This window comes from Ischnura elegans, chromosome 4 (genome assembly GCF_921293095.1).
Source record: "Ischnura elegans chromosome 4, ioIscEleg1.1, whole genome shotgun sequence".
Lineage (NCBI taxonomy): Eukaryota > Metazoa > Arthropoda > Insecta > Odonata > Coenagrionidae > Ischnura > Ischnura elegans.
In genome coordinates this window covers 61,299,454-61,324,426 of record NC_060249.1, presented here as the reverse complement: position 1 = coordinate 61,324,426, position 24,973 = coordinate 61,299,454, and the positions used below count along the sequence as shown (strand labels likewise).

The 24,973-nt window shown below is 37.8% G+C and overlaps 1 protein-coding gene across 1 annotated transcript; it reads right to left on the bottom strand.

Annotated features, from left to right (window-relative positions):
* Positions 1–2,948: 2,948 nt before the first annotated feature.
* LOC124157568 (activator of 90 kDa heat shock protein ATPase homolog 1) lies at positions 2,949–23,366 on the bottom strand. Its single transcript, XM_046532406.1, has 10 exons — positions 23,202–23,366; positions 22,738–22,819; positions 22,521–22,597; positions 21,532–21,782; positions 19,084–19,204; positions 16,169–16,263; positions 10,787–10,924; positions 8,923–9,024; positions 5,513–5,649; positions 2,949–4,328 (listed from the first exon to the last, which is right to left on the bottom strand). Exons 2-10 carry the CDS (start codon positions 22,815–22,817, stop codon positions 4,241–4,243), a joined length of 1,089 nt encoding a protein of 362 aa, XP_046388362.1. The 5' UTR covers positions 22,818–22,819; positions 23,202–23,366; the 3' UTR covers positions 2,949–4,240.
* Between the last annotated feature and the right edge of the window lie 1,607 nt (positions 23,367–24,973).

The window sequence follows — 24,973 nt, the reverse complement described above, 5'->3', positions numbered from 1 at the left end:
CACCTATCAAAACTGCCTATGGTCAGAAAGTTTCCTTCGTTTGATCAAGCATTAATAATCCTTATTTAAGCCAAGCACTAAGTACCTGCTAGCATCCTGTGTCGTATTAGCACTCAAAGCCTCGCTCCAAGGTCACCTCACTTGGCTGCAGCGGGAACCAGAACGACGTCACATGGGCTTTTCCCAACATTCATTCTATAGCTGTTGCATTTTCGGGTGCTTGAAAATTTTCTCTTTTCATTTAATCATGAAAAATAGATATATGTATATCGATATCGATGTATCGTCATTTAAAAGTCTAAAAGCATGAAATACGTACTCCAGGGGTAATAATCTTTCTAATTTAGGCAATAAAAAAATAGTAGGAAACCACCCTATTGATTCTCCCGCCAAGTGTACACTACGGAGTGACAGCCAGAAAACTTGCCGAATGGTTGCAGCATTGACATCTCTTGACCTTTAGGCTGATAAAAAAGAATTTTTTAATGCATTCATTGTGGCTAGAGTTGTGAAACAGAATGAAACATTATGCCCATTCCCATTCAAAACAAAAGAGGAGGCATGCCAACTTCTGCAAGTGTTCTGATCCGTGACGATGCCAGTCATCTCAGTCCAGATGCAGCGCAACAGCTCCTTGAGCAATTTCAATGGGAAATCCCACAGTGCAATGTCGACCTAACGCCGTGTGACTTCCATCTTTATGCTGAAATGAAGATGTGGCACGGAGGGCAGTGTTTTCAAACGGATGATGAGCTTCACAATATAGGCAAAATTCCCTGAAGTCATTCCCGGCAACATCCTTCGAAGAAGGTATAGTGAAGCTTGTCCACAGGAACAACCAATTTCTCAATTGCCAAGGCAATTATGTTGAAAGGACACCACAAATGTGCTCAATATATAACAAAGAAATAATTCTTAATCAATCACTTCGTCTTCTATTCTTGACCCATCAGAGGTTGAAAAAAAATGCCCTCTTATACGTATAGATTTTTCATAAATTTGCAGCAAATTGTGTTACTTGCATTTCCTAACATTACATTACAAATTGCAACACCTTGAAATAGTGGGTCTCCTACCAAAATGGGCCCATAGCCACCCACATCCCTAATCTGGCCCCGGATGTAATACATAATAATTATACATATAACTTCGGGAAAAATTTATTTTTTATAGCAAATTCAATGCAGGAAGTAAGAGCAAATGCATCATCTTAGGGGATGGTATGATAGAAAGGTCATTATCTTAGACATAATTAATAGTAGTAAATGAATAATTATGTAGTAAATATCTCATGATCATTTTAATTAAAATATTTTTGTCTAACTTACAATTAGCTTGGATTCTTTAACGAAAATTAACAACTGGTTGAATACAAAACAGTCTTTTGAAAACCATTTTACATTAGGCATGCAGCTGCAATGCAATATGCACATGCAAATGAGTATCTTAAAAGCAATATTTAGAGTCGTAAATAAGCACATGTGCAGTGAAAATGTTTGTGAAGACATATGTGCGAATCGATGATTGCCAGGTGGCAAAAAAGCCTGCTCTAAAAAATGATTTTACACTGTATCCAGAAAAGCATGCATTTATTTGAAAGATACAAAACTATGTACGTGCTCCGTATAAAGCAGTTTTGAACAGAAATCACGCTGGTAGCGTCAAGTAGGAAAAAACACTTCATAAAAAGAAAACAAAAACCATGGAAAAAGGAACTCTTCATAAAAGGCAAACTATTCATACTACAAAAGCTTTTCCTTATCTCATTGTCAGATCTCATGACCCAATTTTACCAAGTTTAAAAAAAGTTTTTGCATCCTTGTAAGGGAGGAAAGGGAGTGTGTATGCAAATGCATTGCTAAAAGTACTATGCGTGAATGAGGCTTGAATAGGGGTTTCCTTCATCAAAGAAAACAAAAAGCATTGATTGCGATTCGTTACCCACCATTAGTGTATTCATAATATACAAATTATTTGGTTTTAGAAATCCCAGTTTAGACATGGCAATAGTCCATTTTTATCCTCATTTGAAAAAGGCCAGATTGGCACCCATGCGATGCCACTCCATGTGACGTCACAGGGACCTAGTTTCTATACGAGTAGATAGGAGTTTTACATCGTCTGAGGTTACCAATGCATGCATGAGGCACAGAGCTCAGGGAAACATGTCTTAATAATCACCTAATAAAACTGGCTAAGGTCGGAAAGTTTTCTTCGTTTGATAAGGTGTTAATAATCCTTATTTAAGCCAAGTGCTACCAGCTAGCAGGGTACTCGGCTACCTGCTAGCATCCTGCGACGTATCAGCGCCCAAAGTTTTTGCCCCAAGGTCACCTCACTTGCGGCAGCTGGAACCAGAACGACGTCACGTGGAGTTTTCCCAGCATTCCTACTTAGCCGTCACATTTTCGCGCGCTTGAAAATTTTCACTTTTCATTTAATCGCAAAAAATAGATATCGTCATTGAAAAATCTAAAAGCATGAAATACATACTCCAGGAGTAATATCTTTCGATGTAGGCAAAAAAAAATAATAGGAAACCACCCTATTTTATTTATCATATTGTAGCTCTCCCTAATGTAAAATCGTTCCTAGACCACCCAAAGTTTGATGCTGAATCCACCCCTGGGCTCAAATGGGTTCACAGTAACATGAAAAAAAAATAAAATTACTGGTTATTCTTTTTAACTCTGACGGAAATTAAAATAAATATGCACTAGTTAGGGTCTCAGGTTCCCTGAGCTATACAATTTGAATGAAAGAGGGCAAATTAATAAGTGCTAAAGCATATGAATTTTTAAATTCACTTTTTCTCAAATAAAAATTGATTCGATATTTGGTTCAATGAAGTATTTCATGATTCTAACAATAGGAACACATTATGGATGAGCCAATTAAGGTAAACTAGAAGTAAAAAAAACTAGAAAAACCATAAAGAATAATTACAATTAATTTATATACAGCAATTTATTTCTACAGAATGGTCGCTTGAAAACAAACATTCTCAGTTTATTTTCATTAACATCTTCAATAATAATTTTACTACTGTGCAACAAAAATACATCTTGAACCTGTCATAAAATTATCATATATTTATTTACTTAAGTAACAGGACAAATTAATATTAGCAATTTCGAAAATCACAACCATTGCAAAAATGTAATGGCAGACTTTGATTCGGCCCTTTCAGAAAAAAACAGCCATTCACTCCTCATATATTTAATCAGTGATTAAAATTAATAAAGACAATCAATCAAAAGGTGGTGCAGGAAAGAAAACAAGATGTTTCCAGCAATAACTTTTAGTGTTGATAAATTCATGACTCATATATCACTTAAAGAGTTCCTGCACAAGGCAGTGATATCCTTTCACGTTATTACCAAAACTATACCAAAGATAAAAAGGCAGCAAAAAAACAATGAGTTCTGTATTGGAGTGAGAAAAATGTAGGCTACTTGAAAAATTTACAGAGAGCAATAATGATATATTCCTAAGAAAACATAATAAATGATTCAAAATTTGAGGCAAGAGAGGTCTGATGAATACTTGAAACAGTGTCCAAGGCGGAGGGGGCCGAGTCAGTAGTACTACAAAACTTAAATAAGGGCAAACAGAGGATGTCAGGAAAGCAGAACTGTAAAGATGAGATTACTACAACTACCCTCGTAAGTTTAAAGGGATTACTCAAAATATCATGTACCTATATGCAAGATTGGGACTGAGGGAAGCCATCTACCATTGCACATCACAAAATAAAAACTTTCGATGAGAAAGCACCATTTACTTCATGTAACTTACATATTAAGGCAATGCTCTTTTTCTCTTTCCATCATCACCCATACAGGAAAAAACACTTTTTGAAAGTTCATATTTCCCATTTTAGATCAATTGAACAATTTGTTTAAATAAAACCTACACCCCACAATGCTTAGCAATCAAAACATGAGCTAGCACAGAGGTTTCACCTGGAGTAGTCGCCCCAAGGTTCAAAATAATGATTTCATTAGGTGTGGCAGGCAGGAGCTCATGATACACATAAACACAGTCGTGGATTTCTCTTGAAGACTTCTTCGCACAATAAATATGATGAATTAACCACTGTGTACTGCATTGGATGGCTTCAACCTAATGGAACTACAGTTCACCTCCGGCACCCCAAATACTGCAAATATGCCAATGCTTCAATCTGGGTAAAACTGTTATCAATTAGGTGTATGGGGACATCTGCGATGCAGGCCACTTAAACCACAAAGGCTCCAAAGCACAGGGTTCTTTTCATCGAGGACCAGTAGTACACTTCCCACCCATTCTTTGTTGATTCCACCTCACTGGAAAGATACATATTTAGTTAATTTAAGATGAAATCAATACATATTCTACTCAATTTTATAAAAACCAAACACTGCACAGAATGCCAAATCAATGCTACTACAATTAGAACTGCTTTACAATAGGACTGAAATAGAACTATGAGACAAATACACAATATTGGACAAAGCATACGCGTTACTAGTTTCGGCACCCCCGCAAGGTTATAAAAAAAGTTAGGACTGCATTTGTGCACGTGCATTATTACTTTGTTAAGTCAATCACTGATACCAACTTCAATAACTGCATGCTAGCAATCATAAGGAGTATTTAATGAGATAAACAATAATTCAATAATAATTAGTTCACAATTCATACTAAAATTAGTTTGTAAAAGGGATCCTGAAATATAGTGACCAGTTTTTTCCCCCAAATTTTCTTTTAAGCGCACTTAAGGTGTTATAATTTATGGTTACGCTATGAGTCCTTGGGATCATCACCAGGTAAGGAGCTGCATTACTGCTGATGTTTCGATCTCCAACTACACCATCATCCCCAGGGCTATAAGCCATGGTACTAGTCCGCCATAGAAATGCTAGTAGTTATGCAGCTCCTGACCCAGTGGCAATCCTGAGATAACTTGACTCAATCTATTTGCCAGGAAAGCACCAAATCTCTGTTATAATTCATGTTTTAAGTAATTGACATTTTGTGAGTACATTTTTATTAGTAAAATTTAACTGCAATCTTTTACTGGAATTTTAAAATTATTTAATCTTAACGTATGATATTTTGAGGAAAACATTTGACATTCCTTAAGTTTTGCTACAATGTGGATGTAAAGACTTGTCCCGTACGATGTCAAGTCAAGTGAAGAAGTCAAGTCAAGAAGATTATTGGCATTTTTAATTGAGAAATAGGTACCTACAGATTTTATTGCTGGAGCATGAACTTAGCGACTTTTGATCCCCTTCTCTACTAAATCTTCATCAACAACGGGACAACATTTACAAGCTTCTAAACCATGTCATAATAAAATATTGTATTGTAACTTAAACCCTACTCAAAACTTGCGAGATTTAGCTCAACTTAAATTGAAAATTCTTTGTTGACACTGCAATAATCAAAATAGTTCCCGAATACCAATGAAATTTAGATCAATGGCATGTCCTAATTCACTAATTATTTTAATTTTATTTCATACCTTAGTGGAATTCCATTTTGGTTCATAACAACTTCAGTATGATCTTCCTTTTGAGTTATCTGGAAATTAACCATTGAGTAGTGATTGGCAGGCCAAGTTTTGAATCGCCACCGCTGCGCAATCCTTGTGTTGGGTGTCTGTGATGATAAATGCAGAATTAAATAAAATTAGTACACCAACCTTGGGAGTCCAATAACTTTTACCGATCCCAGAGCAAACTTTTAGAATAATTTACAGAGCTGCAAAGATAATGATAGACAATTCAGCTGTAAAAAATAGTTAGCTGGATGACTCAGGCAATAGGTTGAGTATTACATTTTGCAACAGGTACATTTGATTAACAGTATCTGATCAGATCATAAAAACTTTCTTCCTTTAAAATGAATTAGCCACTAAAATCTGAAATTAGTCAAACAGGGTAGCAGAGGGTAAAAAGGAGATTTCACAGCGAATAACAACTTAACCGCTCTTTACTTGGGCAGATCATGAGTCACTCATATTTGGCCTAACACTTTCTGCAACGTCCTAAACATATGTAAACCATACCAAATGGGCATTTCGGACAGCACTTGAGCTAGTAAAATTTAAAAAATATTAATGTAGCTTTCAGGACTTAATCATTTAATTATGTATTCCTTTCTTCAAAAATTCATTTCAAATTTGTCCATTTATGTTAAGAAATTAATGTTAAAGAAATTTAAAAGAAATTTTGATTCAACAGACTTATATAATTTATTTGCCTAAAATATAAAAAAATATAACTAGGAATAATGAAAACAATAGAGTAAACTTCTATTTTTAATTGTTACACAACAGACATTTTTAAACTTTTTTATTCCTGGCGCAACCATACTCCGAAAGAAAATTGGAATATCCATTAAGGATTTAGGATGTTTGACTATTTACCTATACATATGTACTCCCTGCTGCTCCCTAATTCTCTAGCCCTTTATCCCAAAATATAGCATACTTTACACACACTTACTTCATGATTATTACTTACTTTGGGCACAATTTCTATTGAAATTTATTTTTCAGTCAGTCATCTTGCCAAAGATGAATTTAATTTAGTATTTTTTTTAAGTACTTAAAATTATTAAAACTATGATTTCACTGGAATATGTATACCAGTTCAAGTAGCAATTCTTTCAATTATAATGAAAAAATGAAAATGTTGGCACCATTTGTGCACTAAATACAGATAATTCTGTGATTGCAAACCACAAACATAATTACTTTTTTCCCCATTTCAAGAGATGAAATAGTACATAGGTTGACCTTCCTTGCAAAAAATTAAAATTAGGTAATTCTTTTCAACAAACACCTAAACTTTACATTGTGCAATAAGTTGAAGCTGAGGCACTTTTGTACATATGGTGAAAAAATGAGATACGTAACTGCTCTGAGACTACAACTACGATATATTCTCATGTACCACATACTCTCTAGTAATACACACACCTTCACACCTTGATTTTCAGCAATATGTTTAGGAAAATAAAGTTGCTTGCACACCATGCTCACAACATAATCAGCAATGTCTGCGATTGTGGCAGGTGGGTCCACGTTTTGGTGTCCCGACTGGCAGGGAAAGATAAAAAAACAATGCACTTGCTCTGCCAGAAATAATGTTGATTGAAATGCCATTGTGTGTCTTTCCTATGCATATAAAAGTTGGAAATACCTGGATGACCCATGCATCCCTATATATGATATCGATACCTCCACTGCACAAATGCTCAACAATTGAGAATGCTTGCTTTGCTTGCTGAAATTGCTCAATTGCTTGAACAATTGAGAATGGATACCTTTAAGAGCAACAGAGAGAACATAATATTAGAGCCACACTATATTTCCAGGTCCGATAGAAGCGATAAATTAATAGAGATGTTTTGCTGAACGGATAGATATGGGAATTCGTTTTTCCCCCGAACCATAAAGGACTTTAATCCTTTCGCTGCTACAAGCGGGAATACCCGCAAAAAACATTATGGTTATTGCCTGCGACATGCGGGGATATTCCACGACTTTCAAAAAACTTTTCCTTTCAACACGACATGCGGGTAAATATCTACGTTTTCGAAAAACCCTCCCTTCGGTCGTAGGTGCTGTCATCTGCTCGAAATTCTAGCGGAACTACGTCCATTCGTGCGGCGACATTCAGCGACGTCAAATGAATGATTCAATTCATTTTTTTCTGGATAATAGGCAAAAAAATGGAACCGATGAAAAATCTATTGAAGCAGCAAAAGGGTTAATAAAGGCTATTCCCAACTTCCTTAGAGCACTTCATATATTTTTTTAGCTGTAAATGGCTGGTATCCTCCCACCCCCTGCCACACGCCTTTTAGGCAGCTTGCGGGGTATTATGTAGATGTAGAATTGCCCACCGGATCAAATCTGCTCATCTAGTTGCTGAACAATTAGAATGTGCTCAGCTGGCAGTAGTTGGAGCACAAACACTCACCTCCGAGAATTGGAGGTGAGCATTTATGCTCCGGCTACTGCCAGTTGAGCGCATTCGTATTGTTGGGCTACAAGATGAGCGGATTTGATTTGGTGGGGGATTGTTGGGCATTTGTGCAGTGGAACTGCCGACTTGCACACCATTTTTGACACCACTGAAGAGGAAAAATAAGTGCGAGTAATACATGAGAAAAAACTATAAGTAAGCTGAAAATTTTATAGTCAGACAGTTTCCCAGAAAACTTTCCATTTCCATTGAAACACAGTATACTCTCGTTAATACAAACAATCATACTGATAACATAATCGTTGGTCCAGACGAAAAGTCAATCCTATCTATAATAAAGGTAATGTTACTATGAAATTTTAATTACTACAAAATTACTAATCTCAGTCGCGGCAGTTACAAAAAGCACTTCATTACAAAGTTCCCTGAATAAGCAACGGCATTTAGGTGGATATACACTATGCTTCTTTATAATTATTGCACTTTATTTAAGTTCTCCCAGTGTACTGTGCCCAAGTGCGTACATTATGGTTCTTTCTTCGGTAGGATATAATTTAGTATGCACGCAACATCATATAATAAGCTTCATTGCTGTGGAATCATTGCAGAAGTACTAATTTGCAGCAATGATGTTTTTTTTTTATTTGACATTAACCCAACAACAATCATCCAGAGAGCACTATTACATATGACAGAGTCTGGGCATTCATCTAAATCTACACAATACCCCACAACCTGCCTAAAAGGAGTGTGGCAGGGGGTGTTAGGACACCACCCGTTGCATCCGTTTGCAGCCATTGCCGACATTGGGTTCCAAGTTCACCAGCAGCTGCATCAAAACCATTTCACAACAAAGAACACAAGCCTGACTTTGTCTCAAGTATGACACATTTTCAAAGAACTTTAATAAAAATTAATTAAATATTTCATTACTTACCACTTCCATAAATTCTCCACTAACATTTCCTCCAAAGAACTCAAATTTTCCTCCTTTCACTGGCTCCAGAACCACAGGCCCATTGGTAAAAGCTTCAACTAGCTGAAAGAACAAAAAACGGATTATAACCAGGGCAACATAGTCAGCCTGATCATCTGAAAAGGAAGGATAATTTCATCATTTAAGATTAAAATTTTCTTCCCATAATTTTGAAATAATTTTAAAGCTTTCAACAAAAGTGCTCATGACAAAACTGCACAAATAAGATTTTAGCAAGAGAGAACTAGTTTGAGGTACGAAAAAATCTCACAATTGTGATGATACTGAAAGAAACTTATAAACCAGTATGTTTAAAGATTACAGTATACAGTAGACTCTCGTTAATACGAACAACGTTGTTACGAAGTTCTCGTTATTACGAAGCAAATCGTTGGTCCCGTCGAAAAGGCCTATCCAAGCTATAGTAAAAGAAACGTTATTACGAAATTTTCGTTTTTACGAAATTACGAACCTAAGTCCGGGGCCCGGCGGTTACAATGTGAACTTTATTACAAAGTTACACGCACAAGTCACGGCATTTAGGTGGATATTCACTACACTTAAGTTTTAATAATCGCACCCCGTTAAAGTTATTCTCGTGTACTGTGCCTAAGAGCGTCAATTTTGGTTATTTATTCCGTTTACGCACTACATCATATAACAGCCTTCATTCCTGAGAAGTCGTGGTGACCCACTCATAACCGTTAGTAAATTGGATGCACAGTCAATCCTCTTCCTATGCACATTCGATGTACGAATTTTCAGAGATACGAGCATTCAAAACTTTCAAATTTGGCGCCTTTCGTTTTGGCCGATACTACACGGTGTGTCGCTGGGAAACTCTCACTGTGATCACGATCTGAATAAGGTATAATTGAATCCGGTGTGAATTTAGGAACTGTTCAGCGTTTCGCCCATTCTTCGTTACCGCGGGGAGCTATTTTTTCGGTTCCGGATGCATCGCAGGCCCCGCTAGATCAGTTCACCATAATCGTGAGCTAACGCATACGTGTAATGCAGTGTTGCATCCCGCAGGATAACCGTACTCATCAATAACTTACATGCAGTCCGGCTGTCGAGGGTTGTCCGAATACCGCACAATAGGAGGGGCAAATAATCCTGCGCCAGCACGGTTTAAAGCCAATCGCTGTCCCCCAAACGCACCACACACCCTCGCCTAGTCAAACAACGTTGTCAAATGCATAAACGAGCACCGAAATAAGCCTAATCCACCAAAATAAGCCCATTCTTCGAATCACAAGAATAAGTAATAATTCCACTAGGTCCTTCACGCTCGTCGTCTTTTCCGGTTCCTTTCTTCATGGAACACTTTGTAAGCGTTTTGCTTTCTTACCTGGCCCCCTTACCCAGACTATTGTCTGTTACTGGACAACTCTCGGTGGCCGGACTGTAATTTTATCAACCTTGGAACAAGGTCTTGGGACGCATCTAGTTTGAACATCGGAGTTCATGTGTTCGGGAAGACATCAACCCTCGATTGCGTCATGGCGCAGACTTCAGTTGAAAAACTGAAACGAATTTTCCTTTTATATATATTTCCGTGTAATTTAATAGCGTTTATAATACACCATTTCTTTCGACGATTCCTGAAAGAAACGTTCTCACGAACTTCGTTATTACGAACCTCAGTTTTTTCGGCCCCGTGAACTTCGTAATAACGAGAGTCCACTGTAGTAGTGGTTTGGTAGGAACGTTAAAAATGAGACTTGGCCCATTGAAAATATCTGGAAAGACAACATGATTCAAAAATCAGTGTCACACAAACTGCAAAAATATCTTGTACAGTGGAGAATCATTTATGTACCTCTTTTTGAGTCAGTGCCCTAAAGAAATCCTCAGCAGTACACTGAAACGTCTGCTTCATTCTGATAGAGGTAGTATCGATGGGTTTGCCTTTTTCTCCGGCATTAGAAGATGTCACTGGCCTTCCATTCTGCAAAGCCTGCAAAAAAGAGAGAGCATATGCATAGGCAATCATTTGAATTTCTAATAAATAGAGCATAGCAAACACAAATTTTTCAGCACAAGTCCATTTGAGTGGGGCTGAAACTCGAGTTTTAAGCTATGTTTAAGTTCCAATTAATATAAGTAACAGAAGCAGGCGTTATGTAGTGGAATGACATTCTAAGTATTTTAAAAAATAACACGAAGATGGCAATATTCCACAAGTTTATTGTCCGGACAACGCGTTTCGACCGTTAGGTCATTATCAAGTACACCCATGTCTCGTATAGCGCAAGGGATGCGTTCCTTGGGGTCTTTGCGCTATACGAATTTGCGTTATACGAGAGCGTTTTAACATAGGGAAGATAGGGATGCGTTCCTGGTAGCATAGGTCTTGGGTATTGAATTTCCTCTAAAACATCTATATTCCCATAAAAAGCCTTAGAAAACATTATTTCTATAAATATTTATAGTTTAAAACATCTTTAAAGATAGTATTCACGCATTCAAAGACTTTTATTCACGTTAAAAAAAATTCTTACGTGCTTTCGAAATTCCGTCCTGTCGTGCGGGTGGGCTAACATCTGCTATCTCAGGGGATCGTAATGCGTTGCCGGCAGTTGATGATTTTTCAAACTAGTCTAAAAACAACTGTTGTGTCACCCAGGCCCTTTTGTCGCTCATCGAAATGACAGGCAAATGCTACTTTGAATGCCATTTCATAGCTAGCGGAGTTAATGAATGATAAATCATTTTAATTTGAAGTCCTCCGAGTCATTAGCAGCTACGTGAAACAGTCTTTAAATGTCTTAAAACCTGACCCAGGTTTTCCTTCCCTGAAAATGAATGAACGAGAATGCATTCTTTTCCAAAAGAATATCGTCTCATCAACACTAAAAACTAGTTGAGGGGGAAAGGAGCCACTTTCAATAACAGCTTGGAGTTCATCAGAAAATGTTGTGGTGGCTGCGCTATCAACACTTGCAGATTCACCTGATATCGCCGCACTGAAAATACCTGCTTGCCGTTTAAATTCTGGAACCAACCGGAGCTTTCACTTAATGTCTCGGAGCGATTACCACTCTCGTCTTTTTGTACTGATTCACCATGAACTTTCCGTATGTGTAGACCGCTTGGTTGAAGTTGGTGCGGCTGAGGTCACTGATATTTTAGCTTCGTCTTTATTCAGAATAAGGCATCTTGAGTTTAAACTTCCGCGCAATATCGCTTTGACGCTCTCCATTTTCAAAGCAATTGACCTCTCTCAAGTCCTCTTCTAGGTTAATGGTTTTTCTTGATAAATTCTTGATTTTTCTACACGCATTCCAATTTTTTGCCATATTCTCTTGGTTTTTACCCTGTATGGCTCTATCTAAATCACCTTCTTCTGCTGAACTGTATTCCTGAGACGCAGAAGGGCTATGACTGCGGGGAGGGAACGAAGCCATTGTGTTTAAGACTCTATAGCGGACCCTTTTATGTGTTGATGCTATTCATGCGCAACTCGGTCACCGCTCCATTTCTCCCCCGTGAATACCGATGACCTTGAAGGCTTTAGCGTAGACTCTCTACCTGGAAGGCAATCGCCCGGTAACCTACGACGGCAAAAATACGTCTAAAACCGTATTGCTGAAAAAAAAACTCTAGACCCAATGACGAGTAATACTTTTGGCAATTGTACAGCAATGAATTTCGATTAATATATAAACAAAAAAGAAGATTTGAGGCAAGAAATAATATTAATATGCGTAAATTAATAGAAATTTTGTGTGTACTTAGCGCAAGTTCACGTTTTATCACGAGAGCGTTTAAGATTTTTGATTAGGCTACACTGCGTTGCAATGTTTCCCCGAGGAACGAATTTGCGCTATATCGAAATTGCGCTATACGAGACATGGGTGTACTTGATAATGAAACGCGTTGTACGGACAATAAACTTGTGGAATATTGCCATCTTCGTGTTATTTTTTAAAATACTTCCAATTAATATGTTAGTTACACTTTTTTTGTTATTCATTTGCCTAATTTAATTATATATTTAGTTTATAATCGTCATTTCAAAAGTAGGTTCATAATAGAATGCAAATAGTGACATCATTTCATTGATCACATTTAATTTATGTACCATTTAAACTTGTATAAGGGACGCACCCATGTAAGGGACGCACCCATGTAAGGGACGCACCCATGTAAGAGACGCACCCCTATTTTTGAGGTTCAGAGTCGGTAAAAAATTTCCTCAAAATTTTTCTTTCTCCCATCATGAGGTGTTGCAGACATGTGTTGGAATTTCAATCAGAAAATGTCTCAATAGCTTTCAGCAATTGAATGACATACACAGGGTACCAAAAAGAATGAGACCAAACAAATGCATTTCAGACAGTATTTAAGTTCTAACTGATTGATAAAAAGCTTTCTAGATATAACAAGGCTGCTAATATTCAGCATAGTGCAAATACAACAATTTTCAAAAAAACAAGAGTAGCACGAGTACATTCAATCAAGATGAGATGGACTAGAAACTGCTGGCAAGGCGAGATGCGTATATTGCTTATCTCGCCTGCCTTCGCTTTGAAGACAAAGATGCCACGTGCAAGATCGGATGTGTTTGTCCTTACTCCCTCATTGCTTGAAAGATGGAGGGAGTGCACTCCTTCCCCTCTATCTCTCCTTTAAGGAGTAGATGTTCTCACGTTCAGATAGGGGAAATATTTTGGTAGGCACGCCTGCAGCAAATTGCCAATGAGTTCACTTCTGTGCTGTGGGTTTGGTGTTCGGTGGTGGGTTTGCCTGATTAGAGAATTTGCAAGCATTCTCCAATTATAAGCATTTCCGATTTCTTCAATCCGTCATTTAGTCCAACAATGAACACACTCATTTCAATTTTTGAAACTGAAGGTGTTCACACCAATATAATTTTCCATTCCAAAAATCCTTCTAATAGCATCTTAAGATGATTTTTGAAAAACAAGGCCCTTGGCATAATGGAAATATCTTGGAAAGACAGATGTTGACTATTAAACAGCTTCAGTCCTTAAAACTATGTTTTTCTCTTATGTTGATATGAGATTACTATTAGCAGTGTAAATACCACGGGATTCCCACTCATGGCGACAAAGTTGGTGCACCCAGCTGAGGTTTTTTGAAAAAACCCCACATGATCTTTTCAATGCTCATCTCTGAGGTATTGACGCAGTTGCACCATGCTTACGAGTAAAAAATGCAAATAGGAGCATTGTAAAATTAAGTCACTAAGAGAGAAACTCCCCTGCCTCCCGCTTGTTTTTAATCTAGGTTTCTAGATGACTCACACTGAAAAGCAAGGTCACTCACTCCTCCTTTAGACTTAAGACTGGCAGGCTGATATAAAATTCGACCCCATTTTCGGCTGCAATTTTTAGGAAAAAAGGTGCATTTCTTACACGAATTAATATGGTATTTCGGGAAATACTATAACAGGGTTCCTACTCTAATTAAATTATAAAATTCACGTTTTTTTCCAAGTTTTCACGGGCTAATGTCGTCAAATTCACAGTCTGTTGATAAGCCATTTTAGGCAGAAATATTGATCACAGAACAATCACCGCCCGCATGTTAACTAAAAGTTTATCAAATACAACAGACACCGTGAATGCAAACGAAGCAATGGGTGTGCTATCTCTCATGACGTCACCTATCGATATCAAAATTCAGGTCTGGATAAAGGTTGTGAGTGGGAAAATGGAGGGAGGAGATAAAGAAGTGCCCGATTTCTTGCCAGAGTTAATGAACACTTTGTTTACCGGTCTTCTTCCAATCACAGGCTCAAGATCAATGTGTCGTCATGGCACACGGACCAATAATTGCGAAATTCGAATATACGTGTGGAGATAAATGCGTGGACAGTGTCTGCACATGACTGTTATTGAATCGAAATCAAAATATCGATTTTTCTTTCCATCTGTCAATCATAGTTCTACAATCAATCTTGAGCAATTATTAAGGTTTTATGATGAAATTCACGGCTTTTTCCAGGTTTTTTCATGGTAGATAAAATTCACGGCTTATTCATGGTTGAGTGGGAACCCTGTACAGTGAGTCCTCGTTCTACGTCACCCCGTTCAACGTCATTTCGCGATAACGTCACGAAAATTTTGAGACCGTCATTCATTTATCGCACCTACGCTTTGTGATAACGTCACGTCTTTTAAATTTCGCGCGAAAAAAAAAGGCGAAGCGGCGGGCGTTGCAGGTTGTTCGTTTTGTGGGCGGTAATACAGTCTGTCTAAGCAAAGTGTAAAACGGTGTGTTTATTCATGATGAAATAAAAACACAGTACTATTCCACAACCTTATATATTTGCAGTCTACTAGTTTCAACGTTTACACCGTCATTACAACGTTTTAAATTTACGTTTACAAAATTTACAATTTACAACGTTGAAACTAGTAGACTGCAAAAATATAAGGTTGTGGAATAGTACTGTGTTTTTATTTCATCATGAATATCTCATCGTTCCACCAAGTAATGCCTAAATCTGTTGATTTTATTCGGTGTGTTTATTCTTAATTGCGATAATGGTTTTAGCAAAAATTTCTGCAAAATGAATCCTTGCGAAGGTGTGCAAGGTTTTACTTGACATAATGGTTTTCAGGAACCTAAAAAGATATTTCAAGGCATTTTTCCGTGTAGAACTCGGAGTTTTAGTCGTCACTTTTTTTGCCGAGTTCACAATAATTTTGGTTCCTGTAATTGCGACGATGCTTCAGCGATGATGATGCCGAGGCGACGCTCGCCCGGGCGACCACCATAGAGAAGCCGAAAAGCAAGTGCTGGAAGATACAAAAATGGAGAAGGATTTACGTCACTGCTGCTATTGTCGTTGATGAAGACAGGAACTCGTATTTATGCGATAGTTTAGCATTCCCACCGTAAAAAATACCCCAGATATAATACGCTAACATTTTTTTTGCGCAGGAATTGTGAGGTCTAGGAGCCGATATTCACTTTTTACATTGATTCTTATGGGATATTATGCTTCGACTAACGTCATTACGTTTATCGTCACAGTTATCAGGAACGGTAAGTGACGTTAAACGAGGACTCACTGTATAAGGTAATAAATGCTTAATTGAACTATAATTGGCGGCATATAGATATTTCTTTGGCTGAATCAGTGACTTCCAGATAAAAAGACATTCAATGACGAGACTAACATGAAACAACCAGGCTTGGATTAAATGAAGCCAAAGTGAATACAAACCTGTTTAATTTCACTAGCCGATTGAGGTGAGGGCTTTGACTGAGCCGCCATGTCCAGTTCACCCTTTTTAGGAAGAATCATTCCCTTTGAATATTCTGAAATAAGAAAAGATAGGTAAAATATGTTAGGAAAATATATGAAAAAGATGGCACAGTTTACAAGACAGAAGAAATATGGAAGTGAGAAAATATTTACTGATAGGATAATTGAGGGGAGAGCAGCACCACTTCATCTTTGTATTGTCAACCAGAGATGAGGATGATGAATACGTAAGGAATGGATAAATAAGTTAGCTTAATCTATAAATAACATCGAATAATTGTGAGAAAAGAGGAAGCTTTATCCTAGGGATATCCTCAAGGATAATGAATTACACACAAATTGAAATGCTAGCGTTGCTTCTAGCAAGGAGAGGGCCGCAAGCTGATATACAGTGTGTCCCAAAAAGAATGACCCGATTTTAAATAAGATAATTTATTAAGAAGAAGGGCTTAACATCAACATAATGTATACTAAATTACTTACAAAAGAAAAAAAGTTTATAAAAAAACCCTCATAAATGTTCAATATGTCCTCCATTGGCTGTGCGGACGACATCTAGCTGACAGCTGAATTCATCCAAACTGAGTGTGAGGTGTCTTCTGTCACTGAAGCTACAGCAGCTGATATTCATGTTTTTTGTTCATCAATGTCACGAGGCAAGGGAGGAACGTAAACACGCTGTTTAACATTTCCCAAAAGGAAAAAATCGCATGGTTATGTCAGGGGACCTGGGAGGCCAAGAGTGTAAAGCCTGTTCTCGCGGTCCTGTACGTCATCTTCAGCGAGACTGGCTGCACCTTATTGTTAGAACAATGGTCTAAGGGTTGCACGCTCCACATCAGCGATTGTAGTGACATTCAGCGGATTTTTCTAAAACTCTAAACAATGCCGATCACATCTGGCGCTGTTTCACTTGCCTGGTGCCATTTGTTTCAATATTATTACAAGTTAAAATCAGGTCATTCTTTTTGGGACACACTTTACTATATATATACATTCAACTTCAACATGCTGCACTGACTATGTACAGTGCAACCTCGATATAACGACACCCCACGGTGCACTAATAATCACTCGCTATAGCGAATTGTTGCTTTACCGGAGGTGGAGCAAATAATAGCCAATATACCTGTTGCGAACAGACATACAGGAACAGGAGTGGTGCGGCGACAGATAAACATCTATCCGATAAACGTAAGCATAAATCCAGACGAAAGGCGATGTTTTTTTGCATCACTAAATTTCCTTACTCAAATAACGACTAACTATTCAAACAATTTATAAGCGCCGCACTGAATAAAAATCATGCAAAGCATTGTTTCGTCAATCATTATATTTATCAAACGACAGTTTACCACATAAATTTGAGACTGAGCACTCCATTAACTTCATTTCTAACAGATCGCTAGCAATTACAGAGGTTAAGGAGTCTTGATGAAAGTCTTCCGGCGGTGAAACCCTCGCTATGGCGAGAGCCAACACCGAAAGGGTCTCGTAAAAACGAATTTTTTAACACGCTTATTATAGGGTCGATTGACGGTGCATCGGCTATCTCTCATAATAGCGGAGGTGTCGCTATAGCCCGTACTCGCTTTAACGAGGTTCCACTGTACACATATTACAGTAGAAGAAATGAAATAAAATGAGCTATCACATTTCTCTATATAAAGTTCTTCCAAGAGGATTCACTGATGGAAAAAATAGGCAGTGGTGCTCCTTGATATTTGCGGAATAAGTGGACACTATAATCAGAGAAACACAGTGCAATTCAATTTAAACTAAGCAACTTCCACACTTTAATTAATAAGGTCCAACATTTTCTTGAATTACCATAGCCATTCCTTGCGGTATCTCAGAGAGAGACTCAGCATAAAGAGGGCCAATAGGATTAGTCGTGACAAATTTATAGAATAGGGTGGTTTCCTATTATTTTTTTATTGCCTTAATCGAAATATTATTACTCCTGGAGTACGAATTTCGCGCTTTTAAATTTTTAAATTACAACATCTATTTTTCGCGATTAAATGAAAAGTGAAAAATTTCAAGCGCGCGAAAACGCGACGCTTAAGTATGAATGTCGGGAAATATCTCCGTACGTCGTATTTCTGGTTCCCCCTCCCACCCGGTGACGTGACCTTGAGGCGAGGCTTAGCTCTGATACGTCGCAGGATGCTAGCGGATAGCTGAGTACCTTCCTGAACGGTAGCGCTTGGCTTAAAAAAGGTTTATTAATACCTTATCAAACGAAGAAAACTTTCCGACATTAGCCAGTTTTAATAGGTGATTATTAAGACATGTTTCCCTGAGCTCTGTGCCTCATGCATGCATTGCTAACCTCAGACGATACATAACTCCTATCCTCTCGTGTAGAAACTAGGTCCCTGTGACGTCATGCGGAGTGGAATCGCATGGGCGCCAATCTGGCCTTTTTCAAATGAGGATAAAATTTGACCCTTGCCATTCGTCTAAACCGGTATTTCAAAAACCAAATAATTTGTGTATTTTGAATACACTAATGGTGGGTAACGATTCGCAATCAATGCCTTTCGTTTTCTTTGATGAAGGAAACTACCCTATTGAATGTGCGAAGTTGCCCAAAGAAGAAGAATTAATAGTGCGAAGGATGCAAAGTTGCCCTATCTGCACAGTACCTGCCAGTCACTTGTATGGCGTTTTTGCTGAGCGATCAGAGGTTGAAAAAAAAGGCCCTCGTAAATGAAGTGCCTGATATGGATACCATTTGGCTTGTGTTATAATGATCTCTTCCCCTCTCTGAGGAGTCCACTACCCACCACAAGGTCTTACATATAGTATATAAGTGATACAGTTGAATGAATTTACATATTCTAAAATTGAAGAAAGTATTTACTTACCTTCCTTGAGAAGAGACAGGTAGAGAGTAAGTTGCTCCCTAACTTTCCTCCGACCTTCCCCATTCAACAACTTCTGTGCCTTCTCATAGTCCATGCCACTTTCTTTTACAGACACTAGTACCTACCAAAGATGAACATAGTATCAAACTAAGATTGAATTAAGGCAAAAAGATACATCTCAATATTGACCAGAATAAAAAGTAGATCTTATCAATTAAAGTAACAAGTTGAAGGAATGTAAATACAATATCTGTTTTTACAAAGCCAATCATTTGTCCTGATGAAAGAGTATTCCAAACTACTGTAAAAGAAATATTATTATGAAATTATGAGCTGCAGTCCCGGTCCTAGCAGTTACAGTAAGAACTTCATTAAGAAGTTCAACGGATAAGAAACGGCATTAAGTTGACCCACACATTAACACTCAAAAACTGGCTGTACAGCAAGTCCACTTCTAATGAATAAGTGAATTTTTTTCAGTTCCAGCCGTGCCACACACGCTAGATCAGTTCGTCACAATTACAAGTTACTGCAAAATTGTAATGCGGTGTTGCATTCTGAAGGATAACCACACTTTCCGATGCCTTCCACAGGTTTATCAACTTGTACTCAAGGTCTCAGAATGCATCTCGTTCACATGTCAAGGACTTGTTGTATTCAGGAAGATGCGAACCCTTGATTGCATCATGGAGCAGCCACGGAATTTGTGTTTTACTCACGGATGTTATTGGTCATGTAAATGGCAAGACTACAAGAAACTGAAATGAATTTGGAGGGCAATAACTAGGCAGCCGAAAATTGTTTTCCCAAGGATCACTTTTCAAGCAGATGACTTTAAAGCAAAACAAGAATAATTTAATACATTATTTCATAAGAAATATACCTCTTAGTCTCAAAAAATTCTAGATAGCACAATTAATGGTCATTTTTGTATAAATATAAGAAGCTATTGTCGTATCAGATCCATTAAAGTCAATTTCATTTCTAAAAGAAAGATTCTCATGAACTTAGCAATTACAAACCTCCGGTTTTTTGATCCCATGAACTTCTTAATAACGAGAGTCTACTGTAACACTTATCAATCTAAATATAAGTTGTGCACACACAAATGGACTCCAAGTGTTATTTTAAAAAGTAGCAACTGCTTTAGCTTTTATTCATCGACTGGAATAAATAGATTACTAGGTCTCTCCTCTGCGAACGTAAAATTTTTATGGCAAGATGAAACGAACCTCAGACCCTCTTCATGAAAATACGCGTATCACTTATTTCAAGAATAAATTGCAATGAGTGAAGAAAGTGGAGTGAGGAGAGTGCTTGGGATAGAATTTGCGATGAGAAGTAAATGCTGAGGGGATGCTTGGACACCCTCAATACACCTACAAGACCTTTTGCCTATTGTTGCAATGTGAATACTCACTTATGACCATCTAACTTACAGACCATATAGCGTTAAGCCCACCATTAAAATTATAAGTAATTGCGACACGAAATTACCCCTGCAGAGTACCTAAGATTTTCAATTTCTTAAATGATGACATTCCTTCACAGGATATCCCATCTACGCATAGCAGTAAAGAGAGTATTGAGTACATATACCTCACACAGAAACTCTATGTCAGTTGTCACAGCAACATTTTGGTTGAGTTTGGCCTGAAGATCATTTACCTATACATATATGTCATTTCCAACTTTTGACCAATTTTGACCAAAAATCTAAACTTTGGACTATCCTGTTCGTAAGTAAGAGAGTATCTACATATTAAGCCTGAATCACACGATCATTATTTTCGTCATTTCGAGTGATCACTCGCAAATGATCGTCGCCGGCGATTGTTCTTCACGATCACTCCAATGATGAAGATTCTCATCACTCGTCCGGTCGCTTTTTCCATCGCTGAAACAACACGATATCAGCCAATAAGAATGAATGCCGATGTGGAGCGATTGCAGCGTATCGTTTGACAATCGTGGGAACGACATACATAAAGAAACACGCTATATATTTTCATGATGCAGGTCCCATGACAACGAGCTGAGGGACTGTGTGATTCAGAAAAATGATCACTCGAGCAATCACTTTTCCAGTTTTGAAAAGCGATCGCTTGAGTGATCAAAATGATCGTGTGATTCAGGCTTTACCAGGGATGCTGACGTACAAAAAATATTGGGGGGGCCCGGTGCCCTGGGAAATTTCATAAGTAGTGAGTTTTAAGTTTTTTAAGCACATTAGAAGAGTCATATGATCAAAATTAGATAGCTCGAATAGCCCTGATAGCATGAATCTTGATATCTGGTCACTCCGTGAAAAACTCGACAAGCCTGACACATTTTTCCCTCACACCCATAACGAATTTTTGAGGCAGCTCGGGTCCCTTCAGGCCCCATGGAGTCGGCGCCACTGGGCTTTACATTAGAGTACAGCAGAATATTCATGATATCACTTACATCCACCTCCTCCACCTTATTCTCCTCACTTAAATTAGGGATATGTATTGTTCCTTTGGTGACAGTCTTCTTTCGGGCCTTGGATTTGTCCTCTTCACCTTCTTTCCCCTCCTCCTCCTCTTGACCAATTAGAACAGCCTTCCACTTTAGAACTAGGTCCCATTCATAGAAGAAGATTAGTTTCCCTTTCCGGTTATTGACAGAAGCTTCACCTTCACAGTGGTCAACTTCATAAATTTTGCACTTATGCCCTGCAGACAATAATAAAGAAGCATAAATTATAATAGACTGGATTAAGGTACTGGCAAAATGTCTACTACATTAATAAAGAAGTTGGAAAAGAATGAAAATAGAAGTAAATTCACAACAATTATTTCAAGAAATACTTGGGTTTTTCCATCTTAATAACCTAATTAGGTTACCAGGGCACTAACATCAACACAGGTCGTATACTTATAGGTGGAACAACTAAGTAAGAGTAATGATGAGTTGTTTCAGGATTTTACCGCTGCAATTCTTTGCATTCGTACTTTTAAGTTTACTAAGTACTACTGCTCATTATTTCAGGAATGAATAAATTCTACAAAATAAATATGGACACTGTGCACTATGTATATAACAGAGAATGCTCATCTTTCTATTGATGCCACACAGAAGGTGCAGTACTTTAGTTTCCTACGACCATTTCAGGATACCTGCTCACGAGAGTTCCCTTACATGCAGCAGAGAATGAAATGATGAATTTTTATCAGTGCTAATTCAACTCTTCGCGATGAAGCCTGGTTGAGGAAAATCTTTTGGCAACCGTTCAATATTTGCGAAGAAAATGTGACCAACGTTAATATACATATAATTCTTATGGAAGTACCGTCAAACACAATTATAATTACACCTATTTACAATCCAAAATAATGTAACCGCATCAACTTTTATTAAACAAATCTAAGTTGTAGCACAGTGATAAAAATAAGTAAATACGCATATCTCACCTTCTCCCTCGAAAGTTAAGCCCTTGAAGAGTTCTTTTAACTTATCAACGGACCAGGCCGTAGCGTTTTTCTCCGTCCTAAAAACATTGGAATATATATGGAGAATTATGATAATGTATAAATTAAGAAATGAATACTCAGATGTGATTTTTGTGGAAATAAATCATCCATCAAAGAGGTGTGTTTTTTCAGCAAGATGATATGACAACTATCTTACCAATGCCAGTTGTTAACATTGGTGGCATCAGGCCTTTCTTCTACAATCCAGCGAGGGTCACCTTCTCCCCACTTTGCCATGACTGGAAGAAAATTGATAATATTAATTACGCAAGTTCACGCAACAGCGCAGCATTGATATTCACTGCACCAGTGTGAGTATAAGATGCACTCAGCTTAATGATGCCTTACAAATATGAAGGTAAACAGTCAATAATTGACGCTATTTCCTCACAACCAATATCAATACCACACTATCCCCATGTGATTACGAAGCAGCTTAGAATCTATAAATAAGTACCGCTTTACGGCCAATGGGCGATACATAATCAATGCGGACACATTATAGTCACAATCCGCGGGGAAAAACTCATCAAAAAATATACGCTGCCAATAGATAAACCGTTCTCTAATTGGAGCTTGAAGCACTGACATTATTTCGGCAATTATTTATTTCCGACTCACCTCAGACAAAAAATTAGTTATCAAACAGAGTTTTAGGTATTAAAATGGTTTACGTAGAAGATTCTAATCACAGGTTTCACAGCCACTGTGTAAAACAATCACACGCAGACTGAATTTCACACAGATGCGAAATACACGGGTCTTTCAAGCTGAAATTTCTAGATAAACAGCTGAGCATCACGTTGCTTCCCGATGTTTCCGTTTCATAAAGTTCTAGAAGCTGTGCAAAATCTATTTATAGGCAATATGTAAAGGATTTTCACTGCATTTGAGCATAATATATTTATAATATAATTACTGATTTGTTACTTTGCTGAATGTATTAGCCATGTTGTCACTACGTCTGGTTTTGACTTTCTAGAAAATACTTGGCGGTATTTTTGAATACCTAATCATGGCTATTCACTATCTTTCGAGAAGTTGAAGTTAATTTTATTTAGTTTATCGGGATACATCGTGATTTCGGTGCATAAATATGTAATATTTTAACTTTTATTACGAAATTATCCAGAAATACTATTGTCTAATTCTCTCCCTTAGGCCCTATTCCCAATGCGAACGTAACGTAGTGGACTACGTGAGTAGCACGCATGGACATAGCGATCAATCCTGTTTGAAGGAGTTATAAGGAATTGCGAGTTACGCGGATAAGGATATGCGTCCACATGTCGTTTTTTATACGCACACATGAACATACTTAGCGATCAATGTTATTCAAACTTTGTGTAGTACAACATTAATCGTTACGTTTGTCCGCACTTTCGCAGACCAAACACGTTGGGTGAACTGGCGCGAAAGCAAAATGATCGCGCGTAACTAGTAAGTTTAAACCATGTTATTTAATGTTGGTGAGCCCTGTCGCCGCAGTCCAAACAGGAAAAAGTGACAGTAGGTAATCATTTAATAGGCGGCAGCATCGAATGAATGAAGCATAAATATTGTAAAAATATTAACTATATAGAATGACGTTCAAGAAAGATGTTGTAAGGGAAGAAATATATCTCTGTGGATCTTTCGCACGATTGTGCATTTCAGGTGACTCCCGTAAAAGTTATCACCGCGGCTAGTCCCGGTATACTCTAAACTAAGAAATATAGTGACGGTGGTTGGCTCCTTGCTCCAGATTGATACACTACCTCTCAACAGCATCCAAGTTTCCTCCTCAACGTCTGTTACGTGAAGGAGAACTTTCCCGTTGTTGACGCTCATCATCCTCCGCTAAGGAGCATTACATAGAGTTTCGCTTGGATGAGGAATATGAATGTAAAATTGTTTATTCAGCACATTGTATCATATCATGCAAACAGCATACATCCGCATACAAGGTATTAAAATTGAGTCGAGTTCTTTCTCAGCCGCGTCGAACTCTTTTCCAGAGATTATTTCTCAATTACTATCATATACACGTTATTTTTCATCACGAGATGTAATCTTCCATGATTCATGGTTAGAGAAATACGCATGAAAAATGTCTACGACATTGCGCCTTCCAAATATTCACGCTAATTTTCCAATTAACCCGTTTGTTAATTAATGCCCATCGGCAACCTGAGGTGCCAAATTTTTTTCTCGTTTTTGAAAATTCCTTTCTCCACCATTATGCGGGTTACACTACGAATTGTTTCCTCATATGCTCTCTACCATAGAGCATCCTCTCTACTCTCTCCTTTGTCTAGCAAGGCAGGCATTTTACCCTGCCATTAAACCTAATCGCGTCTATGAGGGAGAGTCTGTGAAGGGTACACAAGTGGTCATTCCCGAGCTTGACATTG

Excerpts from the sequence above, each read along its gene's own strand:
- LOC124157568 (XM_046532406.1), bottom strand. The coding sequence starts at position 22,817 with ATGGCAAAGTGGGGAGAAGGTGACCCTCGCTGGATTGTAGAAGAAAGG. Across the intron at positions 16,264-19,083 it reads CCTGTCTCTTCTCAAGGAAG|AATATTCAAAGGGAATGATT; the intron begins GTAAGTAAATAC and ends TTCTTATTTCAG. Across the intron at positions 10,925-16,168 it reads CGGCTAGTGAAATTAAACAG|GCTTTGCAGAATGGAAGGCC; the intron begins GTTTGTATTCAC and ends TCTTTTTTGCAG.